Below are 25162 nucleotides of genomic sequence, written 5' to 3'. Positions count from 1 at the left end.
ACAATCTCTAGTGTGAAAGCACTCTAAGAGGTCCATGTGACCATTATGTGTTGCTGTTCTGAGAGTTTGCGATTAACTGGAACACTGGCAGCATGTACAAAAATGGATGAAAGACTGTCGGGGCTGTCAGGATCCCCACTGATAGTTTAACAGCAGGATGCTATGGGATAGATGTGTTTTCTCTCCACAGGTATGGATGATTTTGAATTCTGCTGGTTATTAATTTGATTGGTTGGCATATGTCTAATGCAATTAGTCTTGTTCACATCTCATTTATTTAATTTAAATGATCACATCACTCTCTTTTAATGACACACGGCTGGGTTGTGCAACATACAGCATGCCAAAAAGGTCAGATGATGTCAGGTTGGTTTCCCACTGAATAAATAAGGCAGAAAGGCTGAAAAATAAATCCAGTCTCACACACACACCATTAGGAACCAAAACTTCTGCGAGAAGAGCTTGTCCGGAGCTTATCTAAAACCAGCCTCATCCCTCCACTTCCTGTTATTTGTTCAGCAGCCCAACACATTCCTTCTCTATAAAAAGATGATGATGTAGATGCAAACTGTGTCGCAATATTTTATTCAACAGAGCAATTCAAACGTGTTTCCTTACACATTCTGGCATTTCATTTGGGAAATGTTGCACAGGTCCAGCTTGTTCAACAAAAGTTCTGATTCAAAGTTTTATTTTGTGAGTCGATACGGCACGCAACAGAAATCGCCGTTCTGCAAGGATCCACGCGGGACAGGGATGTTGCCATTCTCGTACTCAAACCATCACACAAAATCCACTTATCCAAAGACAACGGCGGCCTAATCCGCACAAAACAGCGATTCGGAGGTAAGAAAAAACGGCGAGCCGGGTGAGAGTGCCTAAGCTGCCATACGGCAGAGCTAATCCTGATATGCGATACAGAGATGGGAAAGAGTGATAAACATCCACAGTTAATGAGAACACAAACCCCCTCCCACCCATCTCACAAGCCACCCAGAGTCTGCGTTTCGGAGCCAGACAGCAAGAGAGAAATGGGTATAAAGAGACAAAACACAATTACGGAGTGAAAGGGGACCACTGTTTGAGACGGAGAAAGCAAACATGTACCTCCAACAAGTTTTCAATTCGAAGACAGATTGTTTACTTCTACTTTTGACATCACTCGCAGGGAAAAAACAAATAAGACACGCACGGGAAGACAATGCAAAGTGAAAGACAGCTGCTGCAAATGAGTGGCGCCAACCTGAGCTGAACGTGGCAACCTGCCGGCGGTTGACTGGGAAGAATGGCAGTAGTCCATTACCAAGGCTAATGAGAGTGTGAAAGAAATCAGCTTTGTGCAAAAGCCTATCCAACATACTGTCAATTCAGCCACATCCACCAACAGACGGGTTTGGCCGTGTCGACGGGTAGCACACACAATCCAGTTATTCCACACTGATACGGAACTTACCTAAGACAAAAAACACCTACATTTGCACCTGCCACGACTGAAAATGGCATCATGTAGCATTAGCGTACCAATGCACACAGAGCTGGAAAAGTCATTACTAACAGCTTGAATGGTGCAATATAAATGTTAAACAGCTATTTCAGGTCTAATACATGTTTCAAAGACATTTCTGCGCTTTGAGTGTACTTCTGTGTTGGAGTGCACTGACTACATGGAACACTATTATTTTCTGTCATTATATTCTGCTGAAAACTCAAGCATGCCTAGGGGCCTAGGCTGGTTTATTCTGTTCTTTATTGTTAGACCAGAGTTGGTGTGGTCTATAACTGGTAAAAGGTATCAAAGAAGCACTATTTACAACATGTAATTTTTGTACTCTGTGTGTATTGACGTCTTAAATAAAATACCTTCTGATTTTCATTCATGTTTATTTTATGCTTTAAATATGAAAAGAGGATTGGTCACATGCCGCTTGAACAGAGGAGCTACAGCGATCTGTGATGCCACATTAAAGAGCCACGAAATGGTATTTATTGTTTGTTTCATTACAGAAGTACCCTGTTCTGTCTTGTCTGTTGGTGTGTTGTCATTTTCCTCTTAGCTCCAAAAGTATTTTTCACTGCGTGAGAACATGGTGTGTGGCGTGAGAGTGGCATGGCTCGTCTGACATAGCAACAGTAACTAAGCTGGGCAGGTCTTTGCGAAGGATCAACAGTTTGAACTGTAAATTAAATTAAATAAAAAATATTAAAAAATAGATAAACAAATAAAATTAAGATGCATATAAAACAAAAAGAAAAGAAAAAGCAAAAAAGCAAAGCAAAACAAAGAAAAAAAAAACACGAAGCAAACATCATCTACATTATCTACCATCAGGGGCTAACAAGAAATTCTAACCGGCTAAATCTCAACCAGGGCTTTTCTCCAAAACAAACCTTTTCTAGTGACCCCCGTTGTCGAGTATTTCTAGTGAAGCTGTAATAAGATGGTGACCAGCTGGACATAGAACTTGTGCATAGTTAAAAACAAATAAAATAAAAGTATTGCAAGGTGACCTCTTGAGGTCTATTCAGCCCAGTGTAGTGAGACTACGGTCTAAAACATGCTCAGAAAGAGAATCCGTCAGGGTTACGGATACACACTGTGTCTAGCACACTAAAGCTCAATTGAATTACAGTCCATCCGAACTAAGAGGGACACTGAGCACTATCGATTGGGAAGCAAGCTGCACATCTGTGGGCATGGTTGACAAAAATACCTGTAATAAGTGCCTGTAAGATACAAGATACCATGAGTATCCACACACATTCACTGCAAACGCAAATTAATACAGTATATGTCTATTATGTTTAGGAGACTATCCATTCATTTTAAATAACTGTCGATATTTAGGAATTGTTAGCAGACAAAGATCTATAAATTAACGATTTATCATAGAATAAATCTGCTTCCGGCTTTGCTACTGTTTGGACTCTTGTTTACTGCTCCGTGCTTTGCTCTCTGTTTAAGATTATAATTCCAGCAGATCAGCACAGTTCTCAAACAACACATTACTTGCAGAAACAATAAAACTAAAAACTTTTAGCTACTGGAATAATACTATGAAAAATAAGACACTTTGCCTCCCACTGCCAGCAGCTTGCATTTAGAAGACAGGAAAACACAGCTGCCTACATTCAAAACATACAAGAAAGAAAATGGCACTTGAGACTATAGCCTGTTAATATAAATTTTTATATAAAAAAATAATAATAATAATAAAAAAAAAGGCAAAATACTGTAGCTCTATTCAAATACGAAGAAAGCTACCTCACTGCCTAAATAGTCAGCTACTTTGTAAGGGGGCATAATTAGTTTCTCTATAGGGCTGAAACAATTAGTCGACATTATCGACAATTATTGTCGACAAGTACTTTTGTTGTCGAGTAGTCGTTTGATTTAATTTTACCTAATTTAGAGCCTGCAATAATGCGGTTTGACCAGTGTGGAGCTGTAGTGCAAGACTGTAATTCAGCCCTCCTCGATACAATTCAAGAGAAGAAGAGGTACAGCGATCTGCGCTCAGCGATGCTTCAGAGAAACGCACCCGAGCCGAACCGAATGAAAATATATGATGTGCACTTTCCTCTCAATAACGAAATAAACAACAACAAAAAAATCACAGCAGTGTGAAAGCAGCAGTTAAAAATGCAACTTATTACACCGATGTGAATGTTTGTACGAGCTCAGTAAAGCATTCACTTCACGTCTATAGTATGTTATGCAATACCTTAAATCAAGCAGCTTTACGTTATTAAACATTATCATTAAATATTTGATTAAAGTGATAGTTTGGTTTGCAGAGATCAAAGCTTAAACTAGATCAGGACTGGTTTGATAATCATAACCCAGTAAGGTATTTTAAGAGAGATTACTCTACCAGTCAAAAGTTTTTGAATGGTAACGTTAAGCTTTTTAAAGGTTTTTATTTTTTAATAAGTCTCTTCTGCTCACCAAGCCTGCATTTATTTGATCCAAAATACACCAAAATAAGTAATATTGTGCAATATTTTTACGATTTAAAATAACTGCTTTCTATTTGAATATATTTTAAAATGTAATTTATTTTTGTAATCAAAGCTGTATTTTCTCAAGTCTTCAGTGTAACATGATCCTTCAGAAATAATTCTAATATGCTGATCTGCTGCTCAAGAAACATTTATTATTATTATTATTATTATTATTATCAATATTTAAAACAGTTGAGTAAATTTTTTTTCAGGATTCTTTGATGAATATAAAGATCCAGAGATTAACATTTATCTGAAATAAAAAGCTTTTGTAACATTATACGCAATACCATTCAAAAGCTTGGAGTCAATATCATTTTTTAATTATTTTATTTTTTATTGGGGTGGGGTTATTGTAGAAATTAATACTTCTATTTAGCAAGGATGCTTTCAATTGAAAAAGACATTTATAATGTTAAAAAAGATTTCTATTTCAGATAAATGCTGATCTTCTGAACTTTCTATTCATCAAAGAAACCTGAAAAAATGATATTCAACTGTTTTCAACATAATAATAATAATAATAATAATAATAATAGTAATAATAGTAATAATAGTAATAATAATAAATGTTTTTTGGAGCAGCAAATTACATTTATATATAAATGTACATTTTTAAATTACATTTTATAAATTAATTACATTTTAAAATATATTCAAATAAAAAAAAGTTATTTTAAATAGTAAAAAATCTTTCAAATATTTACTGTTTTTGCTGTACTTTGGATCAAATAAAAAAATGTTTGACTGGTAGTGTATATTGTGAATAAAATGGTTTATCCAAAAACCTCTAAAACATCTAATCACTTACCTTTATTCAGTTTCTGATCCATATTATATACTTCCGAAAGGATATGTTAGGCAGAATGATGTGTCATTCAGTTAATTTTCATTTAGTAATTAAATGGTAAGAAGGTTTCTCTGTCATCTCATTTTGTGTGTCAAATATATTTATTTGTATAAATTAATTGTATAATAATTGTAATTACATAATATTTTCCAAAGCTAAAGTGATTAGACTATCTTTTATTTATTTGTTATGTATAACAGTATTTGAACTAATTGCAAGAGCTGAATAACCAATCAAATTCTATTGATTAATCAGTGAAATAATCGACGATTAGTCGATTCATCGTTCTAATAATCGTTAGATTAATCGATTATCAAAATAATCATTTGTTGCAGCCCTAGTTCTCTACCATTTGGAATAGATGCATTTCCTACACAAAGCCTTTGATAACTTCAGAGGAACCCTGCATTAGCAGCTCAGCAGGTTTCTGAAAATAGCATAGTCTAGTTTACTACATGTCTGTCTTATCAACCGTTCTTCCAAAGATAACATAATATAGGGGTCAAACTCCATTTCACAAACACTTCTTGAAAGATGCTCTCTCCCAGTCTCTCCTTCTCTGATATTGAAATACAGAAGCTCTGGCTCAGGTCAGAGCTCTGTTCAGTCGCTTGATGCTGTAGTATATGGTGGTGGTGGTGGGGGGCGGTGAGGTCAGGGACCTTTCTGAATGTGAAGAACATACCAAGGAATGACCAAACCCGCTGCTGTGCATGTGCACATCAGTGGGGGAGACACATGCACACATGACCTATTGTACTGTACATTAGGTCCTGTGTGCATGTGTGTCAGGCATGTATGCATGTTTGAGCAACAACTGCTGCTGCCCCTGAGGCTAAGACAGATTCTCTCCTCTTTCTCCGGCTGAAAATACTAGCTTATACTACTTAGTCAAACTCAGAAAGAGATATTAGACAGAATAGAGCTGGATGGTGGGCTGGATTTATAGCGTTAAAGCTTAAACCTTGACTTAAATACTATACAATAAAAGTGGTGAATATAAAATTCCATTTGTATCGTTTTCACATTTTTCTAGTTTCTAGGTAAGTTTTTATTTTTTTATTAAAAAATGTGCAGTAAGACTCTAAATAAATAAATAAATAAATACACAGTTAACAGCAGAGTAATCTGATATTAAAAATAACAATTATAACATTATTAACATTATTAAGTGTGACAGAAGAAAGTCTGTCATATGAATTTTGCGTGTTTATTTTATGCATTTAACAACACATCCAAGTAACCATCTTTGAGTTCACCATCTACTTCATCACCTCCAAACAGCTACATCTGTTCTCTCCTGAGTGCACTCTAAGAGACAACCTGTAGCACAAACCCATTCATCTTTAGACAAGGGGTTCGTACGACAGAAACTATATGAACAGTAGTAGAATTTTCTGCTCAACCACCGAAGTCTCCAACAAACACAAGCTCACCAAAGACCCTACTCCACTGACCCTGAAAACAAACAACTAAGAGAGGAAAAGCAGCAGGAACAGAAGAAAAAGCCAGCAGTGAATGCATGGAAAATGAAGCAGCAAGAAAACTGTGGGCGAACAGAACCTGTCAGAAGAGCTTTTAACTCAAGTCACTTAGCAAATGCTCCTTAAGAGGCTGCTGAGAATTGGCCTAAAATATTAATGCATGGCAGATGAATGTGTGTGTGTGTGTGTGTGTGTGTTTTGCAGTATCAGATCTGAAGTATTTACTTACCAGGACTCTGTATTTTTCACAGTCTGACACCTTTAAACATCATTATGTATATTAATATGAAAAACTGAATTAATTTTTTAAGTTCAGGCCAAATAGCCATGAATTATGGCATTCTAACCAATCAATCGCGTTTGGCCATTTAGAATATCAAGAAAATGTTATTCCGAGTGTTAAATCTTATTAAAAATGTTTTTCTGACATTTTTCAGGATAAATGACACATATTACCGTCCTGAAAAAAGATGTATGTAGGGCCGCATAAAGGTAAGCAGAAACGGCCTTGTTCTTGTGTTCTTGTCACTAGCTATGGCTGCGGATGGTAGAAAAATGGGGGGGGGGTCTCAGGGTAATTAACTGTCAGAAACATTTAGCCACAAGCCACTAGACATGATATCTAACTGATGTTAAAACTAGAAGCTAAAGTCTGCAGGAACTGTGACTACTGAGAAAACAAATAAATTCATAAATCCCATGTTGGCATTTGCCCCTGTAAACATGAGCCTTACTAAAGGAGAACTCACATGTTCATATTAGTATTCCTTATTGAACCACAGCTAATAAAGCACTCATTAATAAAGCAGTCTCAGAGTGTTTACTGCTAGGCTTGCAGCATACTTTAATTATAAGCTTAAGCAAATGATTAAAGAGAACTTTAAACATGCGTTTAAATTAATAGCAAACAAGATATTCATTGAATTTCAATTCAGTCATGTTTAAGGCTGAAGAGATTCAGATTGTTTTCAGCATCCTAAACATTACAAAAATTTAAATCAATTTCACAAATAAGAACATAAGGAACATCTCTTGTATAAACACATTAGTATAACATTCTACATTAATTCACAATATATCTGTTACATACTGGTTATATACAGATATCAGTTTTCTTTTTTCTTTACATGTAGATATTGGACATTTAATTGTTTGTGTACATTTGTTCTATTTTTACACTTAACTAACAATCATTAGAATTTTTTTTTTTTTTTTTTTTGTAGAAACGTAATTTTTTTAACCTTTGGCTAATTGATTTGTAGAATTTAAAACTATTGGTTTTAGTTTGTAGTTTATTTAAAATGTAATTATCGATTATTATCATTTTATTTTTATTATTGATTATTTTAATAATCGATTATTAACCAGTTATTAGCCATACTATAAATATAATTACTGGCTTGTCTTATCAATCTCGTAACATCTACATTAAACAAAAACTTTAGGAATGACTCATCTACACTAAAAATGAGACAAAAAATGAACAAGTACACTCTTGCCTTAGTCTACCATCCTATGTGTAATGAACATTAATAAGGGCTCTGCATGCAGAAGTATGAGGTCACATATGGAGGCAGCATCCTGTGGGGTTTAAATGGCACAGCAACTCAGAATTAAAGTCTTACAAACTCTCCAGACACAACCCACTCTCTTCAGCCCTTTCACTCTGCTTTTCAGAATACATTTTGGCATTTACAGGTGCTGTGAGTTTTTGTAGTACCATGCCTCTACTATGTCCCTCCAAACTGTCAGATGTCATTTGAATGGCCGCCCTGAGCAATCACACCTGTCTCTGTGACAGATTTCTGCTCTTGAAACAGCAAGGAGGAGTTATTGGAGCGGCCAGAAAACTGGCAGTATTTGGGGGCCTGGAAGAAGTCTGGAAGTTGTTAAGAAAATAGTGGATAATGTTAACACTCACAAAACACTCACAGCAACATCGGTTTAAAAGTAAAGTTATATATTGATGGCCTTTTTACCAGTTCATTTCGACAGGCAAAGTAAAGAGAAAACATGATACAGCTGGAAGTAAACAGATGAATGAGAACACTAAATGAAGCTAAAAAGACTCACTCTTGCACCCAATATCAACATAAAATGTGCAATAACTGCTGCACCGCAGCTTGGACTAAGCTCGGAAATAACTGGATATTAACACGGAAAAACAAAACAAAAATGAATTAATTAATAAAACAAATGAAAAACAAAAAAGCAAACATAAGTAAATAAATAAATAAGAGCCCGAGGAGAACGAGGCACTTGAGGACAAAAGTGCAAGATGGGCACCCAATTCAACATATTTAAACCATCAAAAGATACGAGGTATCTAAACAAGAGAATAAATACAGCCATGCACAAAAAGAACGAGTGGCATAGAAGTGGCTGTACTTATGGCTTCAGTTCCACCGCTCAAAGACTTTCAGCTATAAACAACTGTGAAGTCAGCCGTGTAAGAACGTCTGTGGACATTGGAAGCTTTCCCAGAGCTTCCTCACTGTGGTATAATTAGCCTTCCGTCAAACATTACCATCCTTACAGAACTCTAAAAAGGAATGTAGGGGAACATTTTTTTTTTAACTTATCCTGCAAGCAACATTACAGAGCAGAATGTTTTTGGTGAACGAATCCATTGGGGTCACTGAAAGACTTGAATGCCTTAAAACCAAAACAAACAGATTTCTTCAAGTCAAATTAAATCATTTGTTTTAGTCTGTTATTCTTTCTTTATACTGTATTTCCATTAATTTACAAAGAAGCAAAAAAACCTAAGCATTTTGGAAGATTTTCTGGGTTCCCACCGAGGGAATGATATTCATGCTTTGTAAAGTGCATTAAACACTATCAGAAACCAGGTTTACAAAAGTAAAACCTACTATTATGAGTAGTAACATTGACCTTGGTCTATTCCATTAAATTTACACTGTATGTCTCAATTTCCCAGAAAAATAAATAAAAATTTTAGCAGTATAACTAGAATAACTTCATAAAGCTTACAGAAAAAAAAACTGAACTAGATCGTTATTGAGGTTTAAATGAAAATTTGGTCATCATTTACTCATCTTTATGTCATTTCATTTGTAAGATACAACCATTTGCACAGCAATGAAACCAACACTCAATATTTATTTGACTTATGATGAAAAACGCCAGTCATGGAGCGAGCAAAATCAAAGGAAACAGTAAAATTTCCGTAAAAAGCTAACACATCTATAAGAAAAATACCCAGATCAATGCGGTGGGGGGAAAATGACATGGTGCCAAATTCCCTTTAAAGGCAGTTAGTTAAATGGACGGCCAAGTATTAAAAAATTTTGAAAAGAAAAAGAACAAAATCTCTACAAGAATTTGTCAACATTATATTTCAATAAATTTCAAATAAGCATAAGATCAAGATCAAATGCATTCCTACAGCCACCATACTACATTTTAAAACATCCCTCATTCATATTTCTACAAGTGGTTCATGTCTTTAGCATGTGTCTGGTGCTACCGATGCTATAAGATCTTACAATGAACTTGGGCTTGTTTCTAACTTGAAATTTTAACAGTAAAGGACTTTGATATGGCACCTCAATAGGAACACATCAGGCACTTCCTGTGACCCTTAATTCCTGTATCCAGCCCCAGGCCTTATCTCAGTCCTCTGCAGGCCTCCATGCTGCCACACGCCATTAGCCCAGATTGTTCTGCAAAAACATTCAGAAGACTCTCAGGATTGAGGCAGGTGGGAAGCGTCGCTGGCTGCCCGCTGCCAAGAACAATGTCATCCCTCATCTTCAGCTCTGCTGGAAGATCTGGGTCAGGCTGGAGAAGTGGCCTTCAATGGGTGGTTAATCTTCAAGCAAACAATTTATGGACCACATGCTAATCTACCTTACCAAAACGTCAGCTTCTCCCAAGACTGACTCAACTCAACCCAAAAGAAAGGACTACAAAAATGCCTCTTTAAACTTTAAAGGTGGAGCCAAATAGTCATGGCTAATTGACCAATTCCTCCTTTTGAGAAACAGATTTAAAATAAATGATTTAAAAAAAGAAGAAAATAACAATAAGAAAACAATCTACAGTACGCTGTCATATCGCTCCAAACTACTTGTATAAATTTGAAAGTAGATTAAAATGTCAAACTTGCTCTTTTCATATGAAAATGTAAATGCATAAATTGATTTTAAAAATACAAAATTAAAAGCAGTACTTAAAATTATAAAATATAATTAGGAAATTGTATGTGCTCAAATGCATTCAAACTACTTGTATAACTTTAATAATGGATTAAAATTTCAAACAAGAATATATGAAATCCCTACAGCCTGCCTTTTTGTAAAATAATGTCCATAGTAGATAAAAAAAAAAAAAAAATACTCAAAAAAATTATAGAAACAGTGTTTTTCTTTTTCATTATTCACGAAGTGAGCCAGCACTTTCACTGATGCTACCCTCAAAAAAAAGGACCCTGAGGTTAAGGATGTTTTGTTTAATTACAGCTATGTGATGGAATGCATGAGATGATTTAAGAGTTTTTGTTCAGTGTCTGTAATTAACTAATTGCTATTTTAAACTCACCAATACATTAAAATTCAAGCCATCCGTATTTTTGAGTTGTAATAATGAGTCACCAGTGTTACTAAAGTGAGAAGTGTATGTACAGACACTGCTTCAAAGGTGAAAGGTTAAGCACATGAGTGACATAAATACATCAAGGTCCTGGGCTATTGCAGGAAATCAAATGAAAGCAACTGAGGGTAAGATGAAGGCAGCAAAGGGGCCACTAATAAGTGGCCTACAGCATTAATTCCAGACTGAGAGCATCTGCTTGTTTTTTCAGCCTTGGCAACATGTCTGTTAATGTCACCCGCACACTACATTAATGTATGTGCTCTAAGAGTGTGTTAGTTTTATTTATACATTAAACTGCTTAATGCAAGCCTGTAGCAACTAGTCACATTTAATCAAATAAGTGGGTCCATTTCGGTCAAGAAGGGAAACAATAAAACTTTAATACAGCATATTATAAATACAGCAGAACTAACAGTTATGTGATATGAGCGTCTGTGAATTGCTTTTAGTGATGGGGAATGAAATAAAAGAGAACTTAATACAAAGAATGGAGACAGTAGAAATTATGCATCACATTATCACACAGTAAATGCACATTTTATTATTTTTATTATTATTTAAGGCAAACATATCATGCTGGGCAACTGCATAAGAATCACTTATATTCATTATTATTATTATGTTTTTTTTTGTATTTTGCATATTTGTATTTTTTAGTAGCCACATGGCACAAGACCACCTCTATACATATAGACACATGATCTGAGCTGATGTCCTTTTAGCACACCCACTGCTTCATCACAACCATTCTTTAAAGGTATCAATGAAAAATATATGTCTATAACATCAAACCATTCACACAATAACTGGCCTTGAGTTGAGTTTGGACATGTATAAATTAAAAATCCATTCATGTGTTCTTCCACACATAAGGAGCACTACACAACAAAGGTGCACAGATAATTGAAATAAGCAAATCTTCTGCTAATCTTTACAGTTCCCAAATGCATGCTGCAATTATGTTCTCATGGAAAGTCATTTTTCTTGTGGAAGCTCATTTGCCTTCCTTTTTCGGACCTCACACAAACACACACCACAGAAAGACACACCTGTAATGCCAAAAGGAAGCTTAGCAGTTGGTCTCATGTGAAAAGGGAACATTTAGAGGCTGGGAAAGGATCCAAAGCATAGCTAAGGTCTTGTCTTTATGGTTTCATTTGGCAAACACTTTCATTTAAAGGTGTGTGTTTCGCTTTTCAATTACAACAGCCCTTTTCTTCATGCTTGACTGGGTTTTGATCTTCCTCGCCTGAGCTGCTGATACACCTCTGTTAACAGTGAAGGGGTTTATGAAGGACCACTGAGTCTATGATGCCCAGAACTTCATCATTAGAAGTGGTTCTGAATAGATGCATATTTAAAGAAGCACTTTATCACAAAAACTCCACAATTCAAAACCGTTATGACCACAAGAGGAGATACTTAACAAACTTGTCCAAACTGCTGTTTTCCATAAAATAAAAGTGAATGGTGACCATATCCTTTAGAGGGATATTTCACCAAAAAAATAAAAAAAACCTTAACACTTGAGACTTAAGTCATTCCAAACCTGTAAGACGAACTTTCATCAGTGGAATACAGAATTTAAAAATCTGTTCTTTTATATAGAATAGAAGAACAAAAGTGATATAGGTTTGGAATTACACGAAGATGATAAAATAATGATAGGATTAACATTTTTGTGTGAACTATCCATTTCAGAATGATTACTCTTTTATTTAAAAGGAGGGGTGAAAGTTGTCTGCTTCATGTTTGCATTCATTTATTTTCAAAATGGAAATTGCAAGGACAGAGACAGAAGATGTCCAAGCATTCAAACATTTCAAAGTGTTGCCATGGGGACCAAAAGTGATGAGCCCAAAATGTAGACTCTGTCATTATGTTCTTTGTTTATTTAGGTAGAGGCATTTTGGTACTTTGGATATCAGAGGACCGTGCACTTCAGCAGATACAGAGCTCATCACAGGCCATCAAAATAGTTACAGGTGCTCTTAGCGGACAACCATTAAATACATCTGAGACTAATGCAGTGCTGGGGTCTCCTAATAGATCCTCTTAATAATCACCTTCGCCGAAGATCTAATTCAGTTCTGCTCTCTGAAATTCTAGAGCAACAAAAAGATGCGAGGCTGAGAGGAAAGAGCATGTATATATTTTTTTTTTTAAAAAGGAGAGAGAGAGACAGAAATATCTGCAAAAGTGTTGGACATAATTGACAATTGACTTATTTAAATTTGAATTACAATTCTGCACCTTCAATTTCAACTGAATTAAAATTACGGGAAGTCATTTGGAATTTAAAAGGCATTATCAATTCAATCCTAAATGGAGCGCAACCCTGAAGTGCACTTCCAGTGGGCTGCATACTGTGGAATCACTCTATTCCACATTTAACTGAAAAATCAATTAATGCTCATGGTAACAAGACGTACACTGTGTGGTCTGCTGAATGCTGTATATTTACTGGTACACATTTTCCTATCGGCAGAGTGCTAAATACTACAATTAAAGTGAGGCTGATAATTGAATCCGCTGGGCAATTCGCAAACCATGCGTTAAATTGTCATGAACTGAACACGTAATACTCTCATCACATTTTCACAGGAGAGAAGGAATGAATGGAGGACAACTGAAACAACAGATGGAAAGGCCAGGCGAATAGTCAAACTCCCTTCTCAGTAAGCACAATCAAAATGTTTTTAATGTTACGAATGAGTCATTAAAAAAATAAATAAAACTTCTTGTTTTAAATTGTAGTGAAAATGAATTAAATGACACGCACACATCTGCTCCAACAATGGGGGGTTGGGAAGAAGGATTTTCTGCCTACACATACATACACGCAATGCTCATGGTAAATACACCCCTATCAGATTTTTTTTTTTTTTACTAATTATATGGCGTACACAGAGGAACTCTCCCTCATAGTCTTGGGGGTGTTGTGAATAGATGCACAGATTTTACAATTCTAGCTGAAACAGAGAAGCAATATGGATTTTCACATTATGGCCAATAACTGATAAATGGGTATGACTTTTATCTTAATAAAAAGTTCTAAATAAAACATTAAAAACTAAAAGCAATTGTTTTCAATGCTTAGAAGACAGCAACAATAATCTAAAAGCAGACCAGGGGTAATGAGCATGCAAACTAAAAAAATATCCAATTCCAGCTGAGAATAACTTTTACTCATTGTTGATGGATACAAATAATGTTGTATTTAAACATCCATTCTTATTTTTTTACAGACAGACAGAAAGACTGAGAATGATATACAGATAGAATGGCAGACAGACATAATGATAGAACAACAGATATCATGGATTAATGGATGGATGGATAGATAGAACTTTAATACAGATACAATTTTCTCACTTCAATATCATTTTTATTTAATGAATTTCAGAAGCTGCTCAGCCCACTTTTTGTCTTCAGACAGAGCACTACTGAGCCCCACATACACAGTCAGTCACCTATGATCTATCTGGAAAGCATGTGTCTCTATGACCCTGTGAGGATATATATATCAGTAACAGCAATCCAGAGACAAAATAAGAGTCATACTCTCAGAAGACAACAGTAACTGTGAAACTCATGGGATACAGAATGCATTTATCCAACAACAGTAAAATCCAACTCAAGTCCATGTCAATTCATTTTTTATTATTTGGTGGATTCAAAATTAGCCACGCATAAACTCATTTGTTGTCTTGCTGTCAGTCATGCGGAACAAACCATTTGAATGAGAATAATCAAAAATATAAACAGCACTGAGAGAGAGAGAGAGAGAGAGAGAGAGAGAGAGAGCACATGAATCAGCTGAGCAGATGATGAAGAATGAAGAATGGGTGGAGAGTCTGCCTCCGTTCCACTACCAACGGTTCAGTGGCCTCTCAAAAAATGGCATCTGCTCACTGATTATTGGGGTAAAGGTTTTAATGACTGGCTCAGCAACAACAGCATGACATAGTCCCTGAGTGGGTGCAGATCAGTTTTCAGTTTCCTGTGAAGCTCATCACACGCCCACTCACCAGTAGTGCTTTTTGTGGAGCATAATATGCAAGAATGTTCACTACCTAAAAATAACATTTGTATTTTGCCACTTTGACACATGGTGACAGGGATACAGAAAGAGAAGGGGAGAAATGATGGGAAGAAGACCGGGAATTCAGATAATTCAATGTGTCAGCATGCATGATGTTAACTACTAGGTCACTGCTCTGATTGCAGGTTGTGTGTCAGCATTAACACTCAATATTATATTTAAGCAGTCTAAATGTCCTTACTGCTAAATAAATCCCGGATCAGGTTTATTTCGGAATAATAATTAGGCAACACTTGGGATAGAGTGAGAGAATTATAGACAGACAGAACAATAGACAGAACAACAGAGAGAACCATAATAGCATAATAGACAAATAGGAAAAGACAAAACAACAGAACAGCGGGCAGAATGACCGACATAATGACAAATAAAACCCAAGAATGACAGAGACAGAAGGACAGAAGGACAGAAGGACAGAACCCAGAATGACAGAGAAAGAGAAAAAGATGGGCAAGAATGGGATACGACAGACAGAACCTATGGCAGAGAGACAGAACAGTAGACAGAATGACAGAAAAAACCTAAGAATGACAAAGACAGAACTATAGATTCAAAGAACAACAGACTGAACCATACAAGGATAGACAGACAGAACAACAGGCAGAATAATAGACAAACAGAAGGTAGCAATAAACACTGAAGAACACAGAACGACAGTCCAACCAACAGAATAACGGAGAGATAGATGTGAAAAAGAGAAACTACTACAACATTCAATTACTAATAGATGGACAGAAGGACAAACAGAACCTAAGAATGACAAATATCAGAACGACAGATTGACAGAATGACAAAGAGAATGACAGACAGAACCCAGAATGACAGACAGAGCAATTGATTTACAGAGCAACAGACAGAATGATAAACAGACATAATGTCAAAGCATAGAATAAATAGAATGATGGGAACATTGAATGATAAATGGACAGAACAACAGGACTAAAGAACAACAGACAGACAAAATGACTGATAAAAAGATGGAATGACAGATGGACAGAACCACAGAATAACAGACAGAATAATGGAACAACATACAAAATGATAGAATGATAGACAGAACAAGAGTTACACCAATAGATAGACAAATAGACAAAATGAAAGGATGATGGAAAAGAACAACTGACTGTCGATCAAGCAGAATGATAGAACATGAGATCCATAGAATGACAGAAAAAACAGAAAGAGAAGTAGATGGAAAGATACAATGATAGACAGACCAATGTTAGATACACTCTTGAAATAAAGGTGCTTAAAAGGTTCTTTACAGTGATAAGAAGAACAAAAGAACCATTCAGTCAAAGGTTCTTTAAAGAACCATCTCTTTCTTAACTTTTTATAATCTGAAGAACCTTCTTTTGGCACAAAGAACATTTTTAAAGGTTTGTTATGGAGCTATTAAGATAAAAAAGGTTTTTAATAGTGTAGACCAGTGGGTTTCAACCCATGGCCCGTCAAGAACTCAACACAATTTACTCAACACAAATAACTTTCATTTTTACAATTCATTTGAGTTTTTACATTCATTTTAAAATATAAAACAAACAAATATAAGCTATAATGTTTTAGTTATGAAAAAGAATTCTGTTTTTCATATATTATTTTCAGACATGAGCAGACCTTTACTCACGTAATTAACGTTACGCATTTAAGGAACACTTACAAGCATACTTTTTTTTTTTTTTTAAGAATTCAATTCAAATACTCATCGGCAGCCATTAGTTAAATTTGCATATGTAAGTACCATTGTTGCATTTTAATGTTTTGTTAGTCTAGCCCACGAGACTCGCCGCTGCTGTGTTATGCATTCTAAATATAAGAGAAATATAGAAGCTCAATTCAGAGAAGAACTTGATTAGGCTAAGACCGAAACCAAGCACATAGAACACATTCAGTGCATTTTTAGATGGACAAATATGACTGATGCACTCGCGTCATACACGAGATGTAGCCATGCAAAGTTAAAACAGTGTCAACTTTTAGAGAACATGTTGTGAATTTGTGGAAGTTTATTCCTTTTCACTGCGTCTCTTATTTTTTTAAATCCAATCTGCATGATGGGTGATTCGGCTCTTTGTATTAAGCAATGCATAACTACATGATGCGGTTTTGTTCAATTTACGAAATCATATTTGATTTATATGAGTTAATTTAGACTTTTTTTATAGACTTTTATTTCCTTGCGTTTACAATTTAAATGTGCTGCATTATTTTGCTCATTGTGCCCTCCTCTGGTCTCGGGAGACAAGATAAAAGTTTCCTTAAGACCTACTTAATCTGCACATAAGATTTTTATTGTTATTGTGTGTTTGTCTGTTAAAACAATGTTAACAGTGGTTAAATTTAAACACGTTTTTCCTATTGCTCCATGTTTTACAAAAGGTTATAAAAAATGTCAATAATTATCGATACCGAACGATATGAAACATTATATCTTTGCTATATATATATATATATATATATATATATATATATATTTTTTTTTTTTTTTTTTTGCTATATAGCCCAGCCCTACGACAGACTGAATAACTAACAGACAGTCCGACCAACAGAATGACAGACATATAAATGTGAAAAAAATAACTAGTACACTGTTCAATTGTAAAGTCCAGCAGTCACTATTTAGAAAAATAGAATAAAATAAAATAAAAGCAGGCAACAACTAGTAAGCGGTAAAAGCAGGTTATGTACCTGAAACTTACGCTGTGCTCTTCACTGCCTTACATAGTCAATAAGTGAGGGTTAATGTACCAAACTGTAAGTTTCTAGTTAAGAAGGAGAACATGTTTAGCTGTTTACTCGATACAAGGATCCTGTGCTACCATCAGCTCCTATATACATTTAATCTCACTCCTCTCACCAATCCACTTAAGAGAGTTACGGTGGGGCTACACATGCTTTTAGAGGACAAGAAGGAGCGGCATTCTCCCACAGAGGGCATGGCTACACTCTCTCTGAATCAGCAAAAATATTGATTAGAAAGCAGGGGGTCTCTTTAACAAGTCCACTCCCGCTTGCAGAGATGTGTGTGTGTGTGTGTGTGTGTGCTGATGGTAAGAGTGCTGAAATGGCTCTTTCATGTAAACCCCTGTTAAACTCTCTCATGGAGTATATGATCTCAGTCCTGTCAGGAAGGTGAGAGGGAATAAAGCCTGAATTACGATGAGATATGGAGCTTGATGAGAAATTGAGAGTGTGTGCGCATCTGTGCGCAGGTGTATACCATTGTGAAATGTGTTTGTCTATGTGTGTTCACAGGATTTAAAGCACAAGCCTGTTCTTTTACCAGCTCCAGCAATGAACACCGGTGAGTACATTCATCATAGTGATGCATTTAAGTTAAGTGGACTTTCAGAATAATGCTATTAATTAGTGGTGTGTCGTGCTAAACATTAAATTACATGGAGTTGCTTGGCTGTGACCCAAACGAAAGAACGGTGCACTATATTCCTCCCAAAACACCTCTCTCAACACAAACCGCTGCTTACCTCTGCAATGTTCAGCTTTAATCCAAAGAAAGTTGTTATAATGGTCATTGTAAACTGCTCTGCTGATTAGACATTCGCGTTAGTGGCAATGCTGATTAAAGATTTTGCGGTTTAATCTAAAAATCTCAAGCAAAACTTCAGAATTATTCAAAGGTTGCTTGAAGCATTGGTTTGTGACAGACTCATAAGTAGAAATCCAAAACAGAAATAAATAAACACAATTATGATTATTATTCTTTTCCAGCAGTACATTTTATATCCTTTCATGTCTGTATCTTATCTTAACATTATTTTTCCTTTGTTCTCTTATATACGGTTCCAGTTAAACAGGTTAAAACAGACCATTAATATTCCTGGAATTCTCTTAAGTCGGATGTAGATCTTGATACTGAAATGCATAAAAACAAAGTATTATAGAGAAGCAATCAGATTCATGCTGAGATTAAATACTTGCACAGTTGTTTGAGTCCATTTCACATGTTAAAAAGTTAATTTGCAATCATTTCATTTGCTGGTGCATCATGAAATACACATGGATTAATTTGCTATATAATGTCCATTAACAAAAACAGCATGTACATATAAACATCCCTAGCTCACATATGAAACATATTAAATAAACCACAATTGGTTCTTTCATTTTTTAATTTGGTGCCATCTATTCAGCCAGCTGTGATTAAGATTGTTTCTCTCTGTCATACAGACTACAGACGAGATTGCTCTGGCTTTTTAGTTCAAGATGGGTTCTTGCCAGAGCTAGCAGAGAAGAAAACGCAGGGCTTGTGCAACGGGTGGCTCCCTTAACGGAGAGTGGCAGCTGCATTGGGGCTTGACTGAGAGCGTTAATTGATAGCACTGCTCATAATGCCCCTAATGTTTCACCATCACGCCAGGGGGCTTTTTTTCCGAGAGGATAAAGAGGAAGAATTCAGATGCAAAATGAAGACGCAGAGCCCTCATTTATAACCATTATCCTTCCCTCGCAACTCCACCCCCTCAAAATGAGCGGAGAGAGTATGGCTGAAATGAGTGATTTTTGTTTTTTTTTGTTTTTTTTTTGGAGGAGGACAATCTCAAACTTAGGCCCTAGCATACACTAAAACATAGACATACTGAGGTCATTTAGACACCTTGCTTTGAGGAAATGGTGCATCCATTGTAAAGCGCAACAACTAATGAGCTGTATGAGAATATTTAATAAAATGGAACAAAAATAGATAAAAAAAGGCTTGTTGTCCCAGGCAACTGATTTCATGTTCACTTTAACATCTATTTCTGCTCAACTGATTTACATTTGGTAGATGCTTTTATCCAAATGGACTTATGGTGCATTTAAGCGACAATAATGTCCTAATAAAATAATGTATAATGTAATGTGTGTATAAACTCAGATTAGTACTTTACATCCATTTCTTTATTATCCATAAGCACTCATTAAAAGCTGAATAATGGTCAGTTATCCCATCGTCATTGCAAAATAAATCCATCCAGAGATTTATTTTGGAATAATGACTGCATGACTCTACATTAATCTTTACCTAAAGCATGGATTTTTTATAATAAATTATAAAAATCTGCTAAATTAGTAGCTTTTAATAGCTACAGCGCCCTCCACTATTATTGGCACCCTTGATAAATATTGCAGTTGTGAAAATCTGCATTTTTTATCCTTTTGATCTTTCATTCAAAAATGAACAAAATTCTAAACTTTGATTGAAGTAAAACAATTGAAACAATTGGAACAATTGGAATAATCTCAATGTGAAATAAATGTTTTCTCTAATTCATGTTGGCCACAATTATTGGCACCCAATTATTGCAACATCCTTTTCCAAAGTTTTCTCCTATAATGATAGGAGGGGTTTGGAGAACACCTGACAAGAGATCAGAGACCAATCCTTCAAACAAAATCTCTTCAGATCCTTCAGATTCACAGCTCCATGTTGGTGGTGCTTCTTTTCCGTTCACCCCACTCATTTTCTACAGGTTCAGGTCAGAGGACTGGGACAGCTTATGCAGAAGCTTCATTCTGTGCTTAGAGACCCATTTTTGTGTTGATTTTAATATTTGTTTTGGATTATTGTCCTGATGGAAGATCCAACCAAAGCCCATTATAAGATTTCTAATGGCGGCAGTCAGGTTTAGAATTGTTTTTTTGTTTTGTTTTTTTGTCTGACCATAGAAGCCAGTGCCAACATGTGGTGATGTAGGGGCTGTTTGATTATTATTATTATTATTATTATTATTATTTTTTTTTTTTAGGCTTTCTGACCCCAAGTCTCAACTAATCTCTGCAATTCTCCAGCTGTGATCCTTGGAGAGTCTTCAGCCACTCAAACTCTGCTCCTCATTGTGCATAAGGATGATATAGACATGTTCTCTTCCAGGCAGATTTGTAACATCTTTAGTTGATTGGAATCCCTTAATTATTGCCCCGATGGAGGAAATGGGTATTTTCAATGCTTTAGCTCTTTTCTTAAAACCACTATCTATTTTGTTCTGCACATCAGAACTGTATTCTTTGGTTTTGCTCCTTGTGATGGATGATTAAGCGGTATTTGGCCTTTGTGTCCCTCATATGTATAATCCTGTCGAACAGGAAGTCATAGCTGGAAAATTTTTGCTCCTTGTCACCATGGTGTACTAAAAAAATTCAATTTCAATGGTAATATACTTCAGAGATGTTTAACTATAAATCATTTCTAGGGGTGCTAATAATTGTGACCAACAAGCATTGGAGAAAAACAATTATTTAATCATGAGATTTCCCCCACTTTCATTTGTTTTATTTTAATAACAATCAAACAGATAAATAATGCAGATTTATTTTCACAGCCGCTTTTCCTCATATTTACCAAGTGTGCCGATAATAGTGGAGGGCACTGTATTTAATTAAGAAAAAGTTATTAATTAAATAGCAGAAGGAATATAAAGAAAAATAAGTGTTCAGGAAATGACTCAAGCTAGTTCGGTTTGTATAATATGACCACTAAGGTCCAGAGCGCGCACACACACAGACACACACAGTTCAGTTACGTTTGGCCTTGGGACCCACGTTTAAAAATGTTTAAAAACTATCCTCGGATAAACTCTAATGCCATTGCGACTTAATTATGAGTTAACAGCTGAGCAGGCATTTCACTCCCTGGAGTGAAAATTTGAAATATAAATGAAATGATAAAATAACATTATTAACTGGTTAATGGCAATATCAAATTTTAAATTATGTTCGGAACTATAAAATTTGATTTTAATTTCTGGTTCTGTTCCTGTCAAAATTTTGTTATTTTTCTGGTTTTCATTTTGTTCTGTGAACCGGTTCAGAGCCCTGGCAGGCAGTGGAACAGGAAAAACATGCAAGAAGATGGGAGTTGAACTTCTTTTAACTTTTTTGCGCCGTGTTTTTAGAATGCCATTTCAAGCATGAGATATTACATTTTCAAGTTGACTCATTAAAAATCATTAAAAAAAATGAAAATAGGTCAAACGAATTGAGCGATTACATGAGGGGTTAGATGTTCATTCATGTATATTTTCTAGAAATATAAAGGAAGGCATGATCACGGTCACTCATGCTCCGTGCTACCGTTAGAACTGAGACATTAATATATGGCGATATGACACGCCACAACAGTATTTATTGTCTGAATATCCTAAAAAAAATTGAATGATTTATTCGGTACACATGCATACCAAAGTTTATGTGTACCATTACACCCCTTGTATGTATATAATAGATAGATAGATAGATAGATAGATAGATAGATAGATAGATAGATAGATAGATAGATAGATAGATAGATAGATAGATAGATAGATAGATAGATTGATGAATATTTACATAGTTCACTGTAAAGTGTAAAACTATTAATTACGGTACCATACTATACAGGACAGAGGATCATTAGGATAAAATAAATTGTTGATTAGGTATGCTGATGTTCCTGATAAGCTTGGCTTCACACTTCTGTGAAGCACAGTCATAAAGGAAATCACTATTCAGCCGTGGGCTATTGATAAGAGCTCTGGGCTTCTCATTATTCTGCTGTCTTTACTGAAAGTCAGACCAGGGGCATGTGCTACATACATCACTCTTTAATTCTGCTCCTGTACACAGTTTCAGCAGACCCGCAGAAGGTCATGTGACAAGAAGTGGCACATAATTATAGTACCAGACTGAATTAGTCCGAAACATATGGATGAGATCAGGCCTGTCCATACCGTTGTAGGTCATTGCTCAGGGCTCTGGATGCTCCTGTCCTCTTCACCTGCTTCGGGAGCTTATGTTTTTTTTTTCTTTCTTTCTTTTTTTTTTACAACATAAAAACAATATTTAGACATTTTTTCCAACTGTTGCTTGCCAAATTGTACAATCAGTCACAGCAAAACTGAGACTCGATTTCAGACCCTGCCAGAACTTCATAAGACTCATAATAAAAGCAAATTAATTGGTGAGTATATCACACTAAGTGATCAAGAAAGCCATTTTTTTCTAAATTTGAACTACTTGCACAAAATGTGCAGCCCCACTTTAGACATCCATCTATAAACTAGAACTGTTTTATCACATTTTGCATAACAAATCAGGTCGAACACCCACTATATTCAGCATAAGATGAAACTAATGAATGCAAAGAAACACTTCATATGAAAACAGAAAACCTAATGCATATAGACCATGATCGTCTAAATCAGACATTATTTTCCATTTATACTGTGCAGAACTAGATGAACCCAGAGGACTTGATTCACCTGCCATCAGTGCACAATCTCAATTAGATAATTAATCTAATTAGCATAGATTCATTCTCTTTGCTGCTTCTCTGAAGCGAGTATTAATATTGCTGCTTTTCGGGTAATAAAGCACTCACATCAAAAGAAATATTCCGAGAAGCCAGCATGGAACCAAGAGGAAATCTGTGCACGGATTCTCAGTCTTTAAATTGGACATGCATGTCAAGGCAATTAGCCTATAGAATGAGATAAAAGTCTATGTTTACGCAACGCATGCCACTTTACATAATTACAGGGTTTCCCGTAATGAGAGATTGAACATGTTCACATTAATGAACTGACTTGAGACAAAAAAAAAAAGAAGATTAATACATGTGTCTTACCTTCGTACACGGCTTTGAAGCCCTGGCCACTCACGGCATAGTCTGACAGCAGCCATAGTGTGAGTCTGGGTCCTGTGCTGACTATAGGGGCGGGCAGTTGAAACCCCGTCAACCTAAAATGCAGAAAAGGAACAAAGCTCATGTTAACCCAGAGAATTGTTATACAAACCAAATGCTGAAGCTTGGCAGCTACAAACGTTTGAGAGCCAAACAGACTGCTAAATCTCAATTCCCAGCTTTGACAGAAAATAAAAACCCTTAAAACTGTTTACTGTGGTGTAAAAGCAAACTAGGACAGCACAGGTGATAAGTGAGAGAATTCTGTGCAGCATGGGCCACCTGAGACACCATGGCCCATGCACCAATCATAAGAATGGTAGCTAATAAACACTTTACAGACCTATCAAAATCACAATCAATATAGCAGCTAAAAGAGCTTATTTCACAGGTCGGAGATTACAGATGGAAGCTATCAACTCTGATTTCAGACGCTATCTATTAACTGATTTAAAAATACACTTCACACATTCAGTGATTTGAATAGTCCCCTTCTATGATGAGCATGATTTCTATTTCTGCATTACAAAATTGAATTTAATATCTTTGGGGGAAATGTCATGTTGACAAACTGCCCTGATATCACAGTTAAAAAAAAAATAAATAAAATAAAAAATAAATAAATAAATAATAATAATAATAATAATAATAATTATATATATATATATATATATATATATATATATATATATATATATATATATATATATATATATATATATATATATATATATCACACATGTTTTACTCATTTAAATATTTTATTTTATCTTTTAATAAATATTGTTCTGGAAGGTGTTTTTTTTTCTATGAGATTATGTGAATGACAAGGCAAGTTTAGTTCAGATTTAAATATACAAATATATACAGTACAGACCAAAAGTTTGGAAACATTACTATTTTTAATGTTTTTGAAAGATGTTTTTTCTGCTCATCAAGCCTGCATTTATTTGATCAAAAATACAGAAAAAAATGTAATATTGTCATATATTATTACAATTTAAAATAATTGTTTTTAAATTTATTATACTTTAAATTATCATTTATTTGTGTGATGCAAAGCTGAATTTTTAGGATCATTATCACATGATCCTTTAGAAATCATTCTAATATGATGATTCATTAACAAAGTTGGAAACAGTTCTGCTGCTTAATATTTTTTCAGAACATGTGATACTTTTTTAGGATACTTTGATGAATAAAAAGTAAAAAAAAAAAAGCTATGTTTTTAAAATATAAATATTTTGTAATAACAATATACACTACTGGTCCGTAATTTGGGGTCAGTAATGTTTTTCTTTCTTCTTTTTAAATAAAATCAATACTTTTATTCAGCAAGGATGTGTTAAATTGATAAAAAGTGATAGTAAAGAAAATACTATTATTAGAATATATATTATTAGAATTTTTTTTATTTTATTTTGAATAAATGCAGTTCTTTTTAA

General features: G+C 35.1%; 1 protein-coding gene across 1 annotated transcript in view; it reads right to left on the bottom strand.

Moving 5' to 3' along the window:
• Positions 1-25162, bottom strand: part of LOC132145441 (CUB and sushi domain-containing protein 2-like) — a 313214-nt gene that overhangs the window by 220883 nt on the left and 67169 nt on the right. The window contains exon 3 of the mRNA XM_059556481.1: positions 23661-23773. Coding sequence (XP_059412464.1) covers positions 23661-23773 — 113 coding nt within the window. The remainder of the gene's footprint in view (positions 1-23660; positions 23774-25162) is intronic.

Source organism: Carassius carassius, chromosome 8, assembly GCF_963082965.1.
Source record: "Carassius carassius chromosome 8, fCarCar2.1, whole genome shotgun sequence".
Classification (NCBI taxonomy): Eukaryota; Metazoa; Chordata; class Actinopteri; order Cypriniformes; family Cyprinidae; genus Carassius; species Carassius carassius.
The sequence above is the reverse complement of the archived record's forward strand: the minus strand, read 5'-3'. Positions and strand labels throughout refer to the sequence as shown.